At 38.4% G+C, this 15,233-nt stretch overlaps 1 protein-coding gene across 2 annotated transcripts; it reads right to left on the bottom strand.

Annotated features, from left to right (window-relative positions):
* Window positions 1–3,703: 3,703 nt before the first annotated feature.
* On the bottom strand, window positions 3,704–8,065 carry LOC140953974 (uncharacterized). 2 transcript variants are annotated; one of them, XM_073403360.1, is made up of 3 exons: window positions 7,913–8,065; window positions 5,236–5,383; window positions 3,704–4,470 (listed from the first exon to the last, which is right to left on the bottom strand). In XM_073403360.1, exons 1-3 carry the CDS (start codon window positions 7,946–7,948, stop codon window positions 4,073–4,075), a joined length of 582 nt encoding a protein of 193 aa, XP_073259461.1. In that variant the 5' UTR covers window positions 7,949–8,065; the 3' UTR covers window positions 3,704–4,072. The 2 variants fall into 2 exon arrangements, with proteins under 2 accessions (XP_073259461.1, XP_073259460.1); XM_073403359.1 differs by lacking the exon at window positions 7,913–8,065 and adding an exon at window positions 6,545–6,705.
* Between the last annotated feature and the right edge of the window lie 7,168 nt (window positions 8,066–15,233).

Here is a 15,233-nt window from a genome sequence, read left to right as displayed (position 1 = left end):
TACACTCTACCTCCCCCACCCCACCCTCAACCTATGCCCCTGGCCGGGTTTTACTCCTCCGTCCCTCAGCCTGCGTCCCCACACTCGCGCGCCCAAATTCCACCTTTCCCTTCCCCTTTCAACACCGGCCACACAGGCTATCCGTCCCTAGCCTGGCCGAACTCTTTATATTTACAAACAATCATGTTCATAGTTCTGAAAACGTGCATGTGGAGTTTGCAATCACACTCTCCTCATACTATCTTCTGTGACAAAGGTAAAACTCCTAAGTCCCTTTGTCAGCTGCCTTTGTACCTTTTATTGTTAAGTCAGCTTCTCACACTTGAATCTTCGTGCTAAAGTTTAAGTGTGTTAAATCCTTTTTCACGTTTTTCCAAAGTTTATTTTATCGTGACCAAATTTTTTTCGTCAGTGCTAAAGTTTAAGTGAGTTAAAACCTTTTTCACGTTTTTCCAAAGTTTACTTTATCGTGACCTTGTAAAACCTTTTATGTAACTTTAAAAAAACAATGGCCAATATCAAGTAGCTGTAAAGCGTCCGCAGTCTTCAAGGCACGTAAAAGCTCGGTTTTATATCTAGCGGAACGAAATTCTCGAATTGTGAAATCATTGATTCCACAGACTGCAACAATAGGTCTTCTAGACATATTACAAAATACAAGTGACCCCAGAGAGGAATTCTATATGAATGCACATTGTAAAATTACTTTTAAGAAACGAATGACGTTGTTAAGTGGGTGCAGAGATTAAGAGCTCTCACTAAGGTTGCCAGGGAAGTGTCAGAAGCGGTCAGGGAGACGTAAAAGTAGGCGGCCTGAAGGCGTTTTTGGGGGCGTATGAGGTGGTGTGATCAAGGTATGATGGGGGTGTGGTGCTCACATGACTTGTTGTTGTTGTTGACTAGCACCTGTGCATGCGATATGGAGACTAAGGCAACGCAAAATAAAGAGAATTATGTAAACGTGGAACGAATTCATCTGATCGTAAAAACGTGCATCAGTATTCCTCTTTATGATAGAATGCGCTGTTTTGCAATTTCAATTTCAAGTAACATGAGACAGCTGAAATGTAACAATACTCTGTAAAACATTTGGCAATTAGCATGGATCAGGTGATTGTCTTTGCTTATCAAGTTGCTCGCAAAGTTCTCACAAAGAGCGCAAATGATACTACGTGTGAGACACGCGTGGCGTGAGAGAAAGGTGGGGTGGGGGTGTGTAACGTGGTGTGTCTTGCTTAGTGCTTTTTTCCATGCCTGTCAGTTCAACGATTATGCACACAGCTCAGTCTCCCCACTTTGCCTTGAAAAATCTGTGGAAACTTGAAAGCTCTTCGTGTGAAGATTGTTAGCTTATTAGAAAGCACCGAACCTCAAAATATTAGAAATTCTTTCGAACATGGTTTTGTAACCAGCGGGCGAAAGCCCTGGTCGGGACAACAGAGCCGTTCCCGCAATTTCGCTAGTAAACGCTTCAATCATCGCCTCTAAAAATTCTAGTTGAGTCATTTGCTTAACTCAAGTTTGTCAATCATTTCTAATACTTTCTTTAGCCAACATTTCAATCAACTTGCAGTTTGTCGCTTAGCTTACCTAGAGCTGTTTCACATTTCATCGTTTGTGGAATAAACTTCCTTCAAAGGAAGCCTGACTGGTATTTCTTTAAAAATAACAAAACTTTATTTTGCTAATAGTAAACGTTTCATAGGAATGTTTGCTTACTTGAGCTTTATTCTCGCTGAATTCCTGCTGAAAAGCTTCCAAAATTAAGAGAAGTTTCAGATGAATTAGGCAGCCATTACTTATAAATTGAAGATCACAAGCCACCCTCCTTTGAGCTTTAATAGCCGCTGTGTCGCAGACACTCTGGGCATTCTGTATACAATGCGTGGGCCGGCTGCACAGCTGACTCCAACTCAGGTAAAAGTGGCTGGGAGACAGGCCAGAAGCGACGGCTGTCTCCGAGGCTATACAAACCCGAATAAAAAACAAAGCTTTTGGTACTCATAAAGAAATATCGGGAAACCTCAAGTCGCTTTTCTCCTAGCTGTTTTGTTATCAGTGTCTATATTTTTGTCTCGGATAAAACAGGAGGATTTGGCTGGCGTCATTTTTTATTAAAAGCTAGATTTCTTCACCAACTCAGTTTGTTTTTCCGGTAGGATGGACAATGAACAAAGCCCATGCCAAAAACTCCGGCACATTTGTGCAGTCTTTCCGCTTCCGATCTTTCTCGCGGCACCTAGTCTAAGTACTCCAAGTAACTGGGAAACAAAACCACCTCTAGGAAATAGAATATTTTTATCTGTGGTCAGTCTTTCTTGGAAGTTTAGCGTGGAGCAGGTGTTTTTAAACAAATTGTAGAATAAATGTCAATCAAAATTGGCCGGTTTCGAAATAGGAAATTGCTGAATCCTGGTATTTACGAAGTCAATCTTTTTGACAGGGCAAGAGCTAACGCTCTTTCGCTTGAACGCCGATAAAAACAACCTCAAGTTAGCGTAATGAATCTAGCTTATACTGTTTTATAGTACTATTTCTAGACTGCATTGTCTAACAGTCTTGAACCCCACAGAAAACAAAAGGCAACATGCAGCTACGCTTATAAAAATAGTTCATTACAAAACAGACCAGGAACTACGCCACAAATAGCAAAGCGTCTAGCCGCCAAGAGAGGCGTGAAAACTGTGATTATTTCCAGAAAAAAATCAGCATGTTCTTTTCTTATCGTTTATTATCCTGCTATACGCTCTGGCAGGCAAAAGCAGTTATCGTTTCCCATAAAATGAAGCTCGCGTTAAAATCTGTGAATGCTGAAACTCCTTGCGCGCGATGCCTTATCTCTGACGGAGGTGTTAATCACTCATCCGTTTGAAAACGGAAGTTGTCCCCAATTTCCTTATTGGGAAATCGAGCTGGAAACACACGCCTCAAATGTCACATGCATGAGCGTAGAAAGGCCTCAAAGTTTTTTGTCTTCCTATTTCATGCTAATATCTTGCACATTTCTTAGACCAATAACACGAAATGTCAAATAGACAGGGTGGACAGAAATGTTGTAGGAATTCCGTTCTTCTTGCGTAGGGGGAATAAGAAGGCGGAAGTGCCCGCGAGAACGCACACGTGTCCTTCTATATCGCGCGTACAGCCATTCTTTCTTGTGTGAACAAAATAACTTATACTTCAATAACTTATACACCATTTCAGCCCTTAAGTATGTCACACGACTGGGGAAATCGAAAACAAAAAACGTAGAAAAGATGTATGTTCTAAATCTCCTAAAGGGAGTAAGAAAACTCTTTCTAAGAAATTGAACTTTGATCATTGCCATGAATAAACACTTATCAGTTTGGATATCTCTACAAAGTCTAACTTTGCCAGGAGGAACTCCACATCAAGGAAACTTAAAACAGTATTTCGTTTCGCTACAAGTCCCTTTCAAAAACAAAAGGGTTAATACCCAACTGTAGTAGGACAAAACAGATTCTGGGAAGTAAAAAGCCACTACTGAATTTGAAATATAATTGAGCATCACAGCTCTTCTAGCAATAACTAGTTCAAAGGCTCTGCTATGCCATCTCTATTTTAGTTTTCCTTTAAGTTGTCTTTCGTCACTCCTAATCCCACTGCCCACTAGTACTCCGTTCACCCACCCACACATCCTAGAATCCACCCATCTCTGCTCAGTCATTAAGCAAGACATTGCTCTGATGTAAAATCTACCTTTCTTTTATTTACATTCTTTAATAAAACTCTCTTAATATACACGCCAATATGGCATAATTTAGACAAATATTATGTACAAGGCCCAAACTTTTGAAAATTCTATTCCTTTTTTTACATTTTGACATTTTTTTTTATGGTTCATTTTATGAATGTTTGTGGAGAACAGAAACAACGCGAGAGACAAAAATTATTTATAACACGAACGAGGAAGGCACCTAACCTTATAGCTCACGATCCTACAAAACTTCTGAAAGTTTGCTTCAGCAAGCTTAAGCTTAGGCTTGTGCAACAGTCAACATAGTCTATGAAGTCCAAAACAAATGTTCACAACCGTGTTGTGTTGTCTTTTTCATAGTACACAAGGACCAGGTGTTTCAAGACTCGGGTCTACTGCATACATTTCTGTCCAGGAGCACCGTTGAGGAAGGACACCTGCCATGTAGGGGTAGTCAGAACCTTCTAAAAACACTCGAAGTCTCATGGCGACTCTTCGACTGTGTACAGAACCACCAAGAAGAACACATTGCACGCCATAAGGTCTCCAGGTGAAGTTGTTGCCTGTAAAATGGTGTTTAACCGTGGCAAGCGAGGGAGGGATCTCAAATCCAGTCTTGTCAGTTACAAGAAGAAATGCATCAGCCTCATTCACTTTTCGTTCCAAAAGCTTCAGAGGTTCTTCAAAAACTTGGCAGAGGCAAGCTTGTGTGTCTTCATACATCAATAACGGTACAGTAACATTGGCACATTCTGCAAAAAAAAATCAGAGGATTGTTTGAAAAATGGCCAACATAGTCAACATTACACTCACAACATCAAGCCCACGTGGTATTGTCACCGGAAGTCCAATACCCAGTAAATTTACTGAGAAGGCCCACTTACATTTCCGGTTCTTAACAATACCTGGCTGATAGAAGGATTTTTTTCTAACAAAACCCGCAAGGTTGAAAAACAAGTGGAAAATTAAGTCTGTCCCAAGAGAATGGACGGAATCATTGGAACAGCTAATCAATCGCCTGCAGTAAAAATGAATCACTCTGCTTCAGGGCACCACATCACTTGGAAAAGTTACAAAAATTGCAACATTTCAGGGGTGAAATAAAACGCACGATGAAATGAAATAGAAAAGTTGATGGGTCTTTCGGGAAAACGAAAGGAGTTTAATTGCAACGCGCCGCTGTACTATTTGAATTGCAAATCCCTTCCCTTTTGTGTAATAAAAACAAGTTCGAACAGATGACGAATTCAGTGCTATTTCAGGCGATTACAAAAAACACCCCTTAAGACAATTTCAATAAACTGTTTTAAAGAGAACATCCCGAGACACATCGAAGAAAAAGCAAAACTACAAGTTTAAAATAGAAATTAATTACCAACGAAAATTGTTTGCTATGAAGGGCTGGATAACAGCCAAAGTTCAACAATACTATTTTTCACTGCTGGGACTTTTCCCTTTTGCGGTGAAGCGTTGAAGAGAAAGCGAAAATCAAAAACTTGATCAGAAATTCAACTTACCGAATAGAGTTATCTGGTGACCCTCATTGCAAAGCTGTTTAAGCATATACTGCGCCTGGTGAAGACCATGGCTACTCGATGCAAAATCGGCGAACAATACGATCTTCATGCTCTGTGGAGATCTGGTCATTTGAGGTGAATGCCAGCTCTGAAATAGAAAAAAAAACAACTTGTTGAATAAGCATCATTCAATTAAACGACATTTATATGCTCACAAGTGCAAGCGCAATGTAGAATTGCATCATGAAATGAACATCACGGGTTTTTAGCGTGTCAAAAAATGATGCTAAGCACAGCCGATCAAACACAAACCCGCAAGTCAAAGGTCTGTCATTCTGTTTACAGAATAAAGATCACAAGAAAAAAGCGAGCTAAAATCCCTGCCATTTAGACCTGTACTTTGTTTATAAGCTAAGCTCAAACTTGCAAAAACATCACATAACTGATGTAAATAATTTAGTATTTACCAGGATATCGGTCACGTTCGCGGCAGAAATAGTTTATCGTATCCTAGTTAAAGCAAAGACGTTTTGCAACACACCGAATTGTGAAAAAAAAGAAGAATTTTAAACCTACTTTCCAAGTTTGTTGCAACAAAGAGCTCGCAGCTTTGAGTGAGCCGCGTACTGTTCTGTCGGAAAAGACGTTAGAGTGAATCGCAAACAGTCTACATCCACGATCGACTACGTGGACTCGCGTATGAAAAAAATTTGACACGTTCATATTTTAAGGAACCTTTTTTAAAAACTACAGATCTCTCAGCGGGATAAGTAATAAAATAGCTCTCATGTCACATATCCATCACGTTCAAATCGACTGACGAGCGTGCCGAATTTCACACGGAATTCAGCTCACGTTTACGAATCCTTAAAATTGCACAATCGAACTAGAGAAACATTTTCCACATAAACACGAATACGTCTCAACTCCTCAAAGCAGCCTCGTCAGCAAAGCTAGCGAACAAAATGCAAACGAATGAACTTTTTTGGTGAATTGAAAGTGCTAACAATGCGCTTTCGAAGTGATTTGACTTCGCTATACCGCTGTAGTTCTTTAAATAAATTGGTCTTCTAAAAATTTCCACATCAAACATTAGCTGGCAAATCGCGAATAATCTACCGGAAACCAAACAGAAACAGAAATTCTTCGTCACTGTTGGCGAGGATTCAAACGGGCCGATTAAAAGTTCTACACCAGTTTGAAATAAGCAAGCTTATAAACAACACGATGAAATTGACATTGCGCTGTGGAGCAAACCCAAAGCGAAATGGTTTTAACTTCGAGAAGCAGAGCAAAAATGAAAACCTACCATGCTAGAGCTTGAAAGTGTTGTGTTTCCTTTGCACATTACGCCTACAATCAGCTCGTTCACAGCGTTTCCTACTTTCAAAAACCTTTCCACGAACCTTGTACACAAGAAAGCACGAATAACTGTTTGTTCGCCAGGTTTTATTGCTTGACAAGTGCTATGACGTCACGACACAGATGAAAAAGCCAATCACTGCTATATCACGCCTCGCACGTTCTGATTCCGATCGCACCATCTCATTGGTTGTTTCACAATGCGTTTTTGATGTTGTTGACATATAGGGTAAGTCCCAGATGACGGTTGCAGGCGAGGCCTTTGAGTGAATATAACAATGGAAGAATGGCTGCGAATATTCATGATGAATCGAGACAATGAGAAAAACCTCAGAACAGGCTCTTTGTAATTCTGCTCAAGCGAAACAAAAACCAACTCGTGATTTGCGAGAAACAAAACACATGAAAACACAAAACGTGCGAAAATTAATCAAATCGTTCACCTCGCATGTGATAGGCTGATCAAACTACAATGCCACCTTGTTCTTGCACTTCAGTCGAGATATCACTTCGCGTAATTAGTACACTTTCGATCGGCTTTTATTGTCTTTTACCGCCTTGTTGACAAAAATCAGAAACCAAGAAAAGAATGTGCTTGTCCTATAATCACTAGAGCTCATTTCAAAGCCAAGCTTGTCGTTAGTTCATAGAGTACAAATTTGTTTTCATGTTGAAACTCACGTATTCAATTTTGCCCATATCGGATGTATACGTGCTTGCTAAGACCCGCGACGTGACCCCTTTAATTTTCAGGGTCCATATTTACTTTATATCTGCTGGAAGCCCGGAGTTAATTTTATGAGAATCATTATCAAAGAAGTGACTGCTTTTAGCTACTGGTGATTTTGTTCTCTCCACAAAAAATATTCAAAAGAGCCGTCAGGATCCGTCAGGGAAGATTTTAATGTATGCTATATTTTCCATTAAGATATAATGTTTATTATTTTAACTACAAATTTCCACCAGTTTTCTCACTGAAATCCCAAGGTCTAAGCACCGAGTTTAATAGAGCTCGCAGTTGTTCATAAGTGGAGAAACCTTCTGCCAAAAAACCAACAAAAAATCCGAGGCGAAAAAAGGAAGGGGGTAATGTCTCTGATCAAAGCTGGCACATTTTCGATTTTCAGTGATAAAACATCATTGTTAATTATCAGTGATTTTAAGCCAGAGTTTCATACTTTAAAATCATTTCTCCTCGAATTTTATGAGTCCTGGTATTAAAAAATATTGCTAACTACTGCTAAGGATTAGAAGCCGAAGCTAGCTCAATATCTTACAATGGTTATTGGACTTACCAGTAAACTACAGTACGTACCGTGTTGTTTTTTGAGATATTGGACGTTTTCTGCATTTAAGCTTTATCTTGCTGACCTAAATCAAAATGTTTCATACCCTACTTGCAACGACAACTACAGACTACTAGTTTCGCTTTGTTTGATTCTCCAAGACACCTGCCATGTCAGCAGAAATATGCGATAGCTCCGAGAATTAGTCAAAACTTGTTGATAATTGTATACTGTCAATACTGGATACGAGCCATAAAACTGATAAAAATAGGTCATAACTAATTTCTTTTGACAGGAAACGATTGACCACCGTTAAAAGAACCGCATACACGAGCAAAAAATTTTAATTTGCATTTCTACCGTGGCGAATTTGCCCAGACAGTTTGTTTTTTGAATTATTATAAAGTTAACGAGGTAGTTTTTGTTAATTCTCCAAAACAATACGTTTTACGGGTCAAAATATCAAGCTGGGTGGAAAATGTTAGCCGCGTCACATGATTATTTGTTATTTTCGCTTGGACACACCCCTCAATCCACCCATAAAGGACCCTTTAGGAAAAAGCAGCTTGTCTTTTCCGCCGTAAGCTCTTGTAAATGATAGATCCGTTTTATTCACTTCATTTCTTTTGTTATCCAACAAATCAGGGACGAGATATTACAAGATTGAATCTTAATTAAGGCAAGTTTAGACAAAGACCCAGAGATCTCTTAAGTTGTTTTCAGTTGTGTCTGGTGAATAAAATTTCAAGCCAATCTAGATCTTGCCTCACCGAAAACTAAACGAGTTCTCTACGTATCAGCGTAAAATTTGAGTTGAGACAATTCACAAGCCTTTCGGCGAGCTGAATCACTTAATAAAGAAGTCGAGATTGTGAGAGTATTACGCTAAGCTCTTAGTCAAGTTGAAAAAACAAAACGCCTTTGTTGCATCGACCATTGTGCTAAGTAAAGTGATCTATCTGACAATGAGTTTCCGCTCTGATTATGTGGATGTTTCAAGTAAACAACACTAAAGGAAGAGAGATCTGTCTTGTTGATGAGGACAAAGTCATCCCGTTAAAGCTCTGTCCATGAAAACCACAATTTTACGAAAGTGGCTACTTTGCGTGGATTTGAGTTGAAAGTTCAAGAGTCGATTTCGTCTCACCATGAAACATCACTGTGGCACCGAATCTTTTCGTGGACTGATCAAAGTCAGAACGCTCAGCTATCCAAAGCAGTGTCATTGATGTCTGTTTTAAAATGTCTATCAAGCCTAGCAAGTTTTGTCAGTGCCAGGGGTTTTAGGACATGAACTTTTCTAAAACTATGCCCCAAAAAAGTCACCGGGAAGGTGGAGAACGAACTTGGGCGTAAATCGGTCGAACTTGACCCCTCTGCCAGTAGCACGAAGACCCATATCTAGCTTTCACATAGCCAGGTTTATATATTTTTAGGGTTTTTAATATATTTCATCAAATTGAACTATCCTTGAGCGAACTGCACAAATATCCTTCCGTTTTTTCCTCAGCTCTATACGTGACTTATTTTTGCAATTTCTATATGATCTTATTTCACAGAGCTTACCTGATCAGATTGGTTCAAAGAAGTTTCATGATATCTCTGTTTCGATTTTAGGCTCTGCTCGATGTATAATATTTTACAGTAAGATCCCGGGAAAGATGGAACAGAATTACACATGTAAAGCAACACCGATCGTCATTTCGCTAGTTTTCGCAACGAATAATAATGAATGTTAGCCAGAGCAGCAGAGATAAAAACAATGGAGATTAAAATCCAACGGAAAGACTTTTAAGTTTTAGAATTTCTCTTTCTATTTTTTTTAACGAGCTTTAGACTACGCTCCTCTAGACTCAGATAATACGACTTACATTTTTGCTGGCTATAAATTACAAAATACTAAAACAAAACAAAACAAACAATATACGTTTAAGCCTTCAATACCCTAGATCCCCGGTGGTTATCTTTTTTCAGTTTTAAACAGTTTGAAACTGTTAAGTGAAACTCTCACTGTTAAAGACGACACAAATCAAAATATTTCGTCATTAAAACTAAGGATTAACACTGTAAGTGAGGTTGATCCTAGTTTTGAAATACAAATTTTCAAAAACGTGCTTCGGTCCTTTTTTCATTGTGCATAGGTTAAAGAGAGTAATAAGATGATTTATGAAGTCTCATTAAATGCACTGAGCACTGGTGATTTTTGAAAATGAAAGCCAAGGTAAGCGTCTGAAAAAAAATTAAACAATTCAAATCAGTCTCGAGGTCCTCTAAAGTATGCGTTTTTTTCTATAATTTTGTAAAACAAATTTCTACCTTTACGATCTTCTAATTTCATATCAACAAGATCCGGATGAGGCGGGGTCTCGCAGTCTTCGTTTATCAGCAAGTTGGTGGGCAGCAAAACCAAGTACGGAAACGCGTTCTTCTCGCTCATTTTGCAACAAGCTATTTTAGGATTAAGAATTGCCATACACTGTCACTGAAGAAAGCCTTTTGTCTTTTAGCTCATTCTTTAACCCTAAAAAAACAGAACAAGTTTTGATAAGTTGCTGAACGCTAACACTCACTGTAGTTTTTTTTATAGCTGAAGTTATCGTTGGATTTACTCAAGTTTTTTGTTACTTGTTTGTCCTCTCAGATACCGTCTTCGAGCTTAGCTTTTGCATGCATGCTGGGGAGTCATGAAACATGACGATTTACGTCAGTTGATTTTAAGTGGGCATAGTCACGTCTCATAGATAATTTACTGAAAAAAATCAGCAGTTGGAAATTTTCGGAAGATAAATTAACTGCCACGTAAAGGAGTGGCCCTTATTGAAGCCAGGAAAACTTGAAATCTCAAACTTAAGTAGAGCAACACCGGAAAGTCCTCAAGTCTACCATCTCAGTCGTCGTCTTCAACTTGTTTATTTTGATGACAGCACTTCTAAATTTCGAGCTCTCGCTATTTTTCCTAAAGTCAGATTCAAGAGAAGGTTCTTCACGTGAGTATAGCGAAAATCGCAGCGGAAATCGCTGAATTTCGCGGCAGGAAAATTGAAAAAATAGTGTGGATATTATTTCGCATACGCTTCAGACACTTCAAGAAACTGATTATAACACTACTCTGAAAATTGGGTTCGAAGATTTTAATTCGTGCAGAGTGAAGCGAACTTTATTTATTTACATTTCTTTGATATTTTGTCACATTCATTGGGCGGGTTACAACACAGGCTCCGTTCAGTGCCGGGAAATTTTGACAAGTGAACAGAAACAGTTTTTTCGGAGAGATAAAAACATTGGCAAACTTTGGTTGTATTAGGCAGTATCTACTTGTATGAGAAATACAATAGTTTCCTTTGCTGTAATATGCGAAGAACAGTTCCTGTCTAGGTCGAAAACAAATGAATAGCAAAACTAGAGGACTGGAAGCAGGATAGTTGGATTATATTTTGGAAGGCGTTAATAGGCACTGAGCGGCAGTGCAAATTCGTCGAAGTAAAAAACACATTTTTCACTGTACTGAAAAATTCAAAATTTACAAAAGCTAACCTAAACAATCGTAACTCAAAATTAGTTTTTATGGAGTAAACATACTAGATACATAAAAATAAACATTAAATGAAATTAAATGAGTCCACATAATTAAGGGAAACGACTTGAGGCAGACCAATATTTTTAAAAGCACGATATGATGAAGTAGTCTAAAAACTGTTAGAATGTTTTTAAAGTGACTTTACGGACAGAAAGATATAAAATTCTCCTGTACTTTAACAATTTCATTTTAATCATGAAAGTTACGTGCTCTCCTGGCAGAAAGGACAGTTTAAGGTTGGGCTGATCCAACAAACGAAAATGTCAAGTTGTACGTGAGCCCCCAAAAAGATTGCAGCAGCGTTAATATAACTAATAGCCTCAATTTGTTTAACCGCATTTTGCTTTTTCCTACGACCTCAAGTCACGTTTTGAAGCTACAATTGTATCTTTCGTGCGAAACATCATGTTTCGTTGAGTCTGGTGACCGTATGCAACCGCGCGCGGGGGCGTTGTTACGAAACATGTGCTGGCCAATGGGTTTTCAAACCGTTCGCGGACTACAAGCAATTCTGGTAGATCAATTAAAGTCGTCAAAATCTTTGCAGGTCTAAAGTTGGTTCATTCTTGTTGTTTATGATGATATTGATGCTTGAATAAGCAAATAGATGGTTTGAATTACCAGACTCAGGAGTTCCGATTCGGTTAACAGTGAGTCTTAACAATATTGCCGGAATTTTATAGCGCAGTAAAAAGACGAATATATTAAGGAAAACAGTGAGTTCATTCTCTTTAAGCTAAATGGTCATAAATTAACATATGTAAACGTTGTTCTTTTATACAAACAGGAAGGGTTCTTCGAGGTGTGTTTCATCATGTTTTTCTACTTAGTTTTATGTACAACAACCATGCTGAACAACACTGATCGTGCCATTGCGTTGTGGAACGTGTGTTGTATGAATAAATGGAGTTTATTAGAAATCACTGAATTCATACAAGTTTTATTTTTGATTAAACAACAAATGTTTGACCGTTTGTTTTAAGAGTTCTCACTGAGTTCTGTCCCACAAAATGTCAGTGTACCAAGAGATGAGTGTAATTAACTGCAAGCACTCTATTACACTTGGCTGCATTTATAAAGCGGTCGTTACAGAGCTTTTTATGTTTCAAGTATGGATTGAATGGTCATGAAATTTAATGAAAGTCAAACTGAATTATAAGTTGACGATTACACTGTTACTTCTGTAAAGTTAGACTTTATTAGTGGCTGTTGAAACGACAGGAACAGTCAGTCGATTTGCTCTGACTTTTGTGACAAATTGTCACCGGTAAGCTGTCATTTTCGAGGCGTTATGGACAAAACCTCTTAATTTTCAACCGTAGTAACGTAAGAATTTTAGGCTGCGGCTTCCAGTATTGCTTAGCCAGAAAAGAGGATTAGGTGGTTCTAATTCAATGATAAATTATAGCCGTTATTCATAAGTGTGACTATCCACCACATTGCAACATGATTTGAATAACGACAGTTCCTTTTGTTGGTATAACAAGATGCGCTTTTTTATCTGAATAAAACGTTAAATTTTTCCAATTTTCTCAGCTCATACTGAGTAGACGAGAATTTTCAGCAGCAGTTTGATCTGTGATGCCGAAATTTTTTATTTTATTTTTTTAGTTTTAGCATACGATGGAATAGCTGATCATCGCTCGGAATATTGGATTTCGGTGCCCTCACTCGATTGTTTAGAACGCCGGTCAGCTGAACGGTTCGTGATCAAGAAACATAGAGGCTGATATTCACTACCAAAAAAATAAAAACTTCCTACCTGGTTATTTATGCGGGATGTTGAACATATGGCATCCATGATACCTGAAAGGGATTCACTGCTCACCAAAAGTTACGTGCAAATGCCAAACCTCATTAAGTGAAAATGTTTAGGTTAGGATTGAGTCATGTGACATGGTTAGGTTAGTTGTAACACCTTCAGCGAAAGGAACAATAAGTTCTTCCATTCCTGAAATTTAAGAGACTTTCTATCCAATAAGAGGAGACAGAAAACAGACCAATTGGTCTCTTTGTTTTTTATTCTTATTTAAAGTTGCCAGTCAGTGTTTTCGAGGGACCAAAATTTACTTAAATAACTGAATGCATGGTTTATCAAAAAAGTGTGCCTCTAAAACTACTGTACTTGAAATCAAAAACTGATTTGTTTGCCTGGCTCTTTTTAAAGATACAGTTGGTATTTTTAAAAACGTGACTTTTAATTCATTGCTTTTTCTCTTAACACGCTCTTCAAACAGTGTTTGAATTCCTTGATAACGTTGAATACTATCTTAAGCACGCTTTCTTTTTTCAAAGGATAGTTTGACCAAAAATGCGATTTAATAAAAAAAACTGAATAGAAATCAACTCGTCTCTAAAGCGGGAAAAAAAATAAGAGATTTGTTTCTTAAATTAAACAAAGCGATTAACGCCCGGACATCTTAAAGCAAAAAATTGTTCCCGATCTGTCAAACAAAGCGTTTGTTTTGATCGATTCTGCACGGAAGATTGTAATGCCCTCACGAAAACCTCTATACTAGGGAAAATATCTTCTTTCCTTTTAATGTAATAAAAACAGGGTGTTAGTTTTCTTTTTCGTATTCCTTGGTAAACAGTTTTCATGCCAGGAAATACACGAAGCAAAGCCTATGGTTTTAATTTCATTTGGCCGGGTCAACAAAAACATATCAATACACTGCACCTCCATGTCTCATTCAAAAGGTTATTTGTAAGGCTTATTTCATGACCTTAAGACATCTAGGATTGCTTTCGTGTGGTCATGCCTATTGCAGAACAATGGCCAAGTACATTAAGAATTTATTACCTTGGTTAAGCGCTTTAGGAGTGAAATTTTGGTCAATTGGAATATTGATTGAAATGAATAAGTTCTTTTTAAATCACGTGGTTTTTTAAACATCTACTCGGCCTGAGGTATATTTGCACGCAGTTTTGTGTTCAATGCATTTTTGCCTTATCTTCAGGGCAAACAGATGTAGGAAAGTAAGCTTAAACGTCTCTGGATTTTTCTCGCAAAACAAAAATCTGTTAAAAGCAAGATTTGAGCTACATCTTACTCTCGGTCTTCTCGCTATTTACAGGGGTTTGCACTGAATCGAGAATGACGTCAAACCGTCGTTTTCCCGGCACGTTATGACACATCCTGCACGTAAATACATACAATTTGGGGGCAACATTTGGTTTTATTTTAAACTTTTGCTCCGAGTGCGTGTAATGTGATGTTCTTTTTTGCTTTCATATCCAAAAAAGATAATATCCGCTTCGTCTAGAAAAGTTGTATGGAGAGTTATGACGTCAAGCGGATTATTCACTAGTCTGGAAACAAAGGTGGTATTTTAGCGACTTAGAAAAGATTGTTCACTTTTAAAATCACTCCAATTTGAACGAACCATGCAACAAAACTAGCCAGCCTTTCATACGTCAAACTCAAAACACACTGAAAACAAGCCAATCGCAGAAAGACATAGGCTAATGGAGTTTCCTTTCGGCCAAACATCTTTTATTTCAATGAAAATTACCACCATTCAGCCATTGCCCCTGATTTGTATTTCAAAGACATGCGGTGATCCGATCTTTTATTTCCGGCCATGTAGTCTGGATTGCAGATGTATTTTTCAGATAGCGCCGCGCGCTAAGCCTTTCAGGTTTTCAGTCGCCACCTTGAAGCAAAGATGATTTGGGAAAGCAAGCGCGTGGACGCCGTGCGCACGAGGCTAAAAGGATGTAATCTTTCGCCACAACCCCTCGCCCCAAACCAATAAAGGACCGCAAATGGT

This window comes from Porites lutea, chromosome 12, assembly GCF_958299795.1.
Source record: "Porites lutea chromosome 12, jaPorLute2.1, whole genome shotgun sequence".
Classification (NCBI taxonomy): domain Eukaryota; kingdom Metazoa; phylum Cnidaria; class Anthozoa; order Scleractinia; family Poritidae; genus Porites; species Porites lutea.
The sequence above is the reverse complement of the archived record's forward strand: the minus strand, read 5'-3'. Positions and strand labels throughout refer to the sequence as shown.